Source organism: Anomaloglossus baeobatrachus, chromosome 11, assembly GCF_048569485.1.
Source record: "Anomaloglossus baeobatrachus isolate aAnoBae1 chromosome 11, aAnoBae1.hap1, whole genome shotgun sequence".
Lineage (NCBI taxonomy): Eukaryota > Metazoa > Chordata > Amphibia > Anura > Aromobatidae > Anomaloglossus > Anomaloglossus baeobatrachus.
Genome location: NC_134363.1, coordinates 27,447,699 through 27,455,136, shown reverse-complemented (window position 1 = coordinate 27,455,136; position 7,438 = coordinate 27,447,699). Strand labels below are relative to the sequence as shown.

Genomic DNA, 7,438 nt, shown 5'->3' with positions numbered 1-7,438 from the left:
AATGACCTGTGGCGACGGAAGCCTCAGGGGCACCACATAAACAATATTCCCTTTGCAATCCGTTTTCCAATTTGCTTTCATCTTTGCACACCATGATATTAATGTCACGCTGTACAAAGGCTAGTAAGACGTAATACAGTGTATTCCCCACTAGGTGGCAGCAGAGTAGTGAAGGAGAGACAAAGAAACACTATAACGGAAATGCAGCTGAAGTACAGCAGAGTAACTTCAGCAGGCAGTTAACAGGGAAGCCACCAGGGGGCAATAGAGTAGTCAAACAGTCAGGGTCTAGCCAGGAAAGTCGAGTCACTGCAAAAGGAGGATCAAAATCAAAGTCAGAAAACAGAACTGAGTCTGAAGCCGGGAGATTAGGTATGCAGAGGAGAACACAAACAACAGACAGGAGCGGGAAGTCAGGGACCAGGACAGGTTGACGAATGGCAGAGGGTACATCTCAGAACACAGTAGCAGGGAGTCAGGACAGATCAGGAACACTCACCAGAGCTAGTATACAAGCTGCAAGGAAGAAATATCACTGGCACTGAGCCATAGGTAGTGAGGCAAGATATAGCATCCTGGGATCCAGAACAAGGCAAGGGAAGGTACCCCTGACATAACCAGGCCAGAGCTGGGTGTAACCAGCAGCAGGGAAAAGCCAACCTGGATCATGACAATTAGCTGCTGTAGCAGCACCTACCTGCCACTGGCTGTCATGGTTGACTTTTCATAGTCACTAATTTAAGCTATTTCCAGCATAATATGAAATTTATTTGCCTTAGACATAATGTTGTGTGACAAGTTGCCTTAAGATTTTACATAGCAGAGTGGTAACAAAAATCAATGGAATATCAAAATGAATCATTGGCAAAATAAGGTTTTCGAAATGGTCTATAAAGTCCATTGATAAAATACCAAAGCACTTAGTACTATAGACATATAGTAGTTTTCAATTTTTTTAATAATTTTTATATTTACATTTGTAGATTTTTTTTGAAGATCTTTCCAACTATCCACAAGTAAAGTGATGGAGAACAACACAGCAGCATATCCGACCTCCGGTAGTCCACTCTTCAATACCCCTCCCAACGATTATTATTATGACTATAAAGATGAAGAAAATGTAATGTCCTCTATAAACTACTTCATTTTGGCGATGTACTCTTTGACTTTTCTATTCGGAACGATCGGTAATGGCCTGGTTATCTGGTTCTCAATCTTCAGGATGAAGAAGACAGTCAACGTCACTTGGTTCCTTAACTTAGCAATTGTTGACTTCATCTTCACATTGTTTCTCCCCTTGCGCATGATCCACATACTCAATAACTTCAACTGGCTCTTTGGAAACTTCATGTGCAAGTTGAACAGTATGGTGGCTTTCATCAACCTGTATGCAAGTGTCTTCCTGCTCACTGTTATCAGTATGGACCGTTGTGCCTCTGTCATCTTCCCGGTCTGGTGTCGAAACCACCGAACTCCAAGATTGTCTTTAATCGTTGTCGCAACTGTTTGGATCCTGGCCATTTTATTAAGCTTACCATATTTCTTATTTCGACATACCATTGAGTTTGATGGACAAGTTATATGTTATAACAATTTTGATATTGAAGGTTCAGAAGAAATTATTAATTACCGTCTCAAAATGACAGTGATCATAAGATTCATTGTGGGATTTTGTATTCCTTTCACCATCATTGTCATGTGTTACTCTGTGATTGCCGTACGTATCAGAAGAAAGAACATGGCCACCTCTTCCAAGCCCTTCAAAGTCATAATCGCTGTCATAATTGCCTTCTTCATCTGTTGGGCTCCTTATCATATTTACTCCATCTTGGATCTTTATTCAATTCATCGTGAATCTGATTATTCTCTACATAAAGGACTTCGCTTTGTCGCTCCAATCGCCACCAGCCTGCCGGCCTTCATGAATAGTTGCATCAATCCTTTTCTGTATGTATTTATTGGTCAGGACTTTAGAGATAAATTCTGGAAGTCTTTCCAGAACATATTGGAAAAAGCTTTCAGTTAATGTCTAAAAGATCTGACGAGCAAGACCAAGGACCATAAAGATCTTCAAGAGTTTTGTGGGACTTTCCAAGTGGAAAGTAAATCTCAACCTGTAAGATATCTTGTAAAGAATGTCTCAGTAATGTCATACTAGTGTGAAATTGTCCAATGGTTGGCTAATAGGGATGATTGAATTCCTCAAATGTTCGGCTTCGCGAATATTCGACGAATAACTCGCCGCTATGCGAATATTCGATGTGCAATATAAGTCTATGGGAAGCCCGAATAGTTGTTATTCAGGTTTCCCATAGACTTACATTGCACATCGAATATTCACGAATAGTCGAATAGTGGCGACCTATTTGGAAAATATTCGCCAAGCCGAATATTTGAGGTATTCGATCATCCCTATTGGCTAACTGTTTGCCGAAAATCCAATTGTGGAACTTGTACCATAACAATAGTGGACATCAGAGGAAAGCAACAACTTCATTGATACAATCTTAGCTATGAAAATGTATAACAAATTAGTTTTTGACCACATGGATCTAAGTTTCCCCATTGGCCAATATTTTTTCCTTTCAAAGAACCATGTTTTTCAATATTTCAGTGGATATCATTGTCTTATTTTTTAGCAGGTCAAGTTCTGGCTTTCAATGTTACCATATACGTAGCTCCTAAAGGACATAAGGGAAAAAGCCAAGCCATCGTAGGAACTGGACACGCTTCATTCCAAGAGGCAGTTGACTGTCACATAGACAGGTTCTGCCTTTATTGCAATGACTTGAACTTGCTTTTATCGCATATTTTAACTACCGTATTTTTCAGATTATAAGACGCACTTTTCCTCCTCAAAATTTCAGAGGAAAATGAAGGATGCGTCTTAAAATCCGAATGTAGCTTACCGGGGGGTGGTGGTGAGGGGTCACAGGAGGAAGGCAATGCTGTCTGCTGTGGTGCGGGCCTTGCTCTCTGCGGTGCTGCTCTGTGCAGTGGGCGGCAAGGCTCTGTGCGGTCGGCAGTGAGGGTCTGTGCGGGGCTGCTTTGTATGGTGGGCAGCAAGGTACGGGCCATTGTGAAGATGTTGGCGGTGCAAGCTGTATATAATGGCACCCAGAATCGGCGTGTGCATAGATTCTCTCCTGGTTACCCAACCTCCGGCTTGTCTTACGACCTCTCTTCTGTCTGCTTCCTGTGTCTCTCTGTGTCCTCTCGGTTCTGACCCCGGCCTGCCCGACTTCACTCAGCCTCTAGGTATCCCCAATGCCACAAAATGTACAGCCTAATTACTGCATCTCTCACTCATCTGTGACAGGGACGTTATACATAGGCTACGTTATACATAGGCTGTGATGCTCAGATCGAGAGAACCTCAGCCAGTCCATCCATTGTGGTCTCACCGATGTGCACAGAAATCTGAATGAGCTCTAAAGAGGATAAAAGGTGCAAAGTCCACAGTGACCCAATTTTGTTAGCATACTAGAAACCCCTCTATATCAGGTGATGTATACCCAGGTAACTGGTGTGGTAACGGAAGAGTAGAGAAGAAGGTATAATCAAGAGGAAAAAAGTACCCTAGAGCCAGTGCAGGGTTCCTGGAGGACAGCGTTCGTCCACTCCTCTACTGAGTAGTCGGCACACTGCAGTTATTTCACATCCTTGAAGCCGCAATACTGTGGAGAAACAACGCAATAGGGTCTTACCCAATAAAAGAACAAGTGAAAAAGAGCTTTATATACTCACCTTGTGTGGTTATGTGACACACAAACCAGTATAGAAGCAAAAACTGCTGCCGAAAGATACACGAACCCTAAGGGTGGAGGTAACAGAAAGAAGCTCGGAGATGTGTGGTCAAACTGCACTACTTTGGAATAAACCAAAGGTCCATTGCATGAAGTGGAAGAAAAAGGAGCTTTATTAATGTGTTTCGACGTGAAATCCCACTCCTTCAGAACAGGTGCCATATTCAATGCAATGGACCTTAGGTTTATTCCACAGAAGCATAAATCATTCCATGTTTCTCCAAGCTTCTATCTGTATTCTTGAAGCCGGAAATAGAGTTGGTGACAGCAGAGAACTTTCTATGGCAGGTTTCAGAGTAGAGGAGGAATCAGCCAAGTGAGAACAGAACAAGAAAGAGGACAGTGTGTCATGATTCACTTTTGGCTTTGCTCTGTACAGAGCCATTTTGTCCTAGATGTTTTCTTGTTTTCTGTATTCTCCGGGTTCAGCCTCGGTGGGGTGGGAGAGGCCTATTCGGTCGTGCCTTGTTTCGGGTGACCACTCTGCCTTTTCTTGGAGCTGTCTCACCCGGAACGCCGCCAGTAATAGTTGCTGCTCTGCAGTGTGCGCTTCTGGTTTCGTGAATTGTTCTGATCTTGTCCCATTAACTTGGATCCCATTCCTTGACCTCCGTCCCTCCCGTATTGTCTGTACTCCCTGTCTCCCTGACCCTCGACCTGTTTTGTGACCCAGGCCTCGATCTCTTCTCTGTACCTTTATGTCTTCTTGGCTTCTGACCCTGGCTTCTTCTCTGACCATGGCTTTGCTTCCATTCTGTACCTGACTGTACCTTCCTGGATTACTGACCACAAGCTTTCATGTGACCTTGGCTTCTCTTGCTCCTCTGTACTGGTGTGATCTCCCGGTTTCTGACTTTTGGCTTGTCCGACTACTCTGCAGACTATCCCCGCCTTGGTACTAGTGACCCTAGTGGGCAAGAGCCTCAATACACCTAGGGACTTTACGCCACTCCAGAGTACCTGCGCCCCCCTGATGGAAAGCATTACAACGTCTCCACCACTACTCCGTGCTACAGAAAATATCTGTCAACTGTCTTGTACAGTTCTCCAAGAGTGCAGACCTAGGGTCCCCAAAAAAGAATAGTCCAAACATAGGCACATAATCCAGGAAGCATCAAAAGTCCACCACCTGGTGTATACAAACAAGACTAACACAAAACTATGGATTCTGGAATGATACAGTTTATTTTCAGCACTTGGGTAAAGCATTTTGTTACCACTGACCAATGGACAGCTAGCAGTCCCTGAGTCTCTTCTATTTGTCCAGTCTTGACTTACTTAACCTATAAACACGTATATTTTATATATATATATATATATATATATATATATATATATATAAAAAATTCTGATATAATTATGGCTTATGCTTTTAGCTTTTTTTATTATTGCTGAATTCAAATGTAATTGTTATAGGAATTTTAGTCTCGTATTAATAGCTGAATATTAGAAGTAATTTTAATTCTCTGTAGTCATTTTTATGTATTTACTGATGTATGAAGAAGAGGAGTGTAAGCTAAACTTAATTTATCTATTCTATTTATCTATTCTTCTCCTGTCTGGACAATATTGCAGAAAATTAAAGATTTATTCAAGGACAAACAATGTACTTTCTAAAATAGATTATTGTTACAAGTTCCTTATCTGGCGAGCTGGAAATTAAGAGATTTATGGCTAATGTCATACCTGATTTTTTTGCAGCTGTTTCCTTTGAATGTATGTCTATAAAAAAACAGATCTAATTTCAGAAGGCCAGATACCTAATAATTCCGGAAGGTGTTTTTGAGTTCTTTCTTCATATATGAGAATAAAGTCTTCAATGAGAATAGATGTCTTCGGTCTCCTTGATATATATATATATATATCCTATGTATCTAATCCATAGGCAGCCCATGATGGCATTATGGCTTGGGTAATGAAGAGACAGAGGGAGTCCTCCTGCACTATGTGACCGCTTAAATGCTGTGGTCACTATTGACCTTGTCATCTAAGCAGTTGAATCGTAAAAAACACTGGCTGCGGCAATTAAAGGTCGGTGTATCATGCATGGAGCAGGCTTTGTTTATGAGTCTGCTCCATACACATGCACTTGATATCTGACTTACATAGTTTTGCAAATTCATACATTTTGGGAGAAAGAACTGTTCAATTTGGAAGATGCAAAAATCACTATATTTAGCATTATTACAACTGTCACATGGAGGGTTTTGCAAACATCGCTGACTGTCATGGTGGCGTCAGGATCTTGAGAAACTTCAGATTCCTGTACTCTGCCTGCTAACTTCCCTAATGTCTGTGATCAGCGCAAGGTGACTCAGGCATCAACTCACATACAGGTGGTTCATGGGCAGGCTAGCAAGAGTTAATCAGCTGGACTGCTTGTTATTCTCCCTATGGGAGAGACAGTCATGTTTGCTCTCCTCCTATATATGCTGGCTGCAGTGTTCTTATGATGCCAGCTATACTGGGTGGGAGAGGTGGATTTATCCAGGCTTACTGGTGGTTGTGATATTATTGTTGTGTGCAGGTGTGATCTTAACGCTTGTTGTCCTTTTGTTGCTGCCTTCCTGCTCTTGCTTTTTTCCTTTGTCTCTAATGCGGGCTTTACACGAGACGAGCTATCGTGCGATGCATTGTCGGGGTCACGGTTTTCGTGACAGAGATCCGGCATCGTTCACGACGTCGTCTTGTGTGACACCTCCGAGCGACACAGAATCGCTCACAAATCGTGAGTCGTGTACTCGTCGCTAAGTTTTAAAAAATTGTTTATTTAACATGGCGCCGGTTGTTCATCGTACCCGGGGTAGCACACATTGCTCCGTGTGACACCCCGGGGATGATGAACACAGCTTACCTGTGTCCCGTGGCACCCGCCGGCAATGCGGAAGGAAGGAGGTGGGCGGGATGTTTACGTCCCGCTCATCTCCGCCCCTCCGCTTCTATTGGCTGGCCGCTATGTGACGACGCTGTGACGCCGAATGTCCCTCCCCCTTCAGGAAGAGGATGTTCGCCACCCACAGTGAGGTCACTCAGCAGGTAAGTACACGTGACGGGGAAAAACGACTTTGTGCAACACGGGCAGCGATTTGCCCGTGACGTACAAACGACGGGGGTGGGTATGATCGCTCGCGTAATCGCATGATAGATCGCAACATGTAAAGCCCGCATTACAATTGGTTCCTGTGAATTGCAGTGTGACTGACTTTCTGTTATCTCTGTATGTCTTATCTGTTTTTGCATCACACTCCTGCCCCTTCCTTCCCAGGGGAGGGGGAACAGTTTAGCTTTTCTTAGGAGTATAATAAGGCATGGGACCCCAGCATCTCCACCATCAGAAGTAATTAGGGATAGCCTAGGGTACTTTATTGTGAGGGATAACATACAACTCCTTGTGCTTCGTTATCCTACAGTCACATCGTGACAAAATCTTTTAGCATTACTAGAAAACCTAATGCAAACAATCTAAAGAGGTCACATAAAACTACATGCACATATAAGCTGTAACCGATGACACAGCTCCATCTGTTGTCCCTCCAAAGTATAAGCCTGCAGTTGTTGTATACTTCAGAGCAGATAATTAATATAGCATCTTAAGTGGGTTTCATTGATCTAATCCGTTTACACCCAATCTA

At 42.9% G+C, this 7,438-nt stretch overlaps 1 protein-coding gene across 1 annotated transcript; it reads left to right on the top strand.

Moving 5' to 3' along the window:
• The first annotated feature begins 1,024 nt into the window (after positions 1-1,024).
• On the top strand, positions 1,025-2,221 carry LOC142256384 (chemerin-like receptor 1). Its single transcript, XM_075328039.1, has one exon. The coding sequence runs from the start codon at positions 1,025-1,027 to the stop codon at positions 2,024-2,026; it is 1,002 nt and encodes a 333-aa protein (XP_075184154.1). The 3' UTR covers positions 2,027-2,221.
• The last annotated feature ends 5,217 nt before the right edge of the window (positions 2,222-7,438 follow it).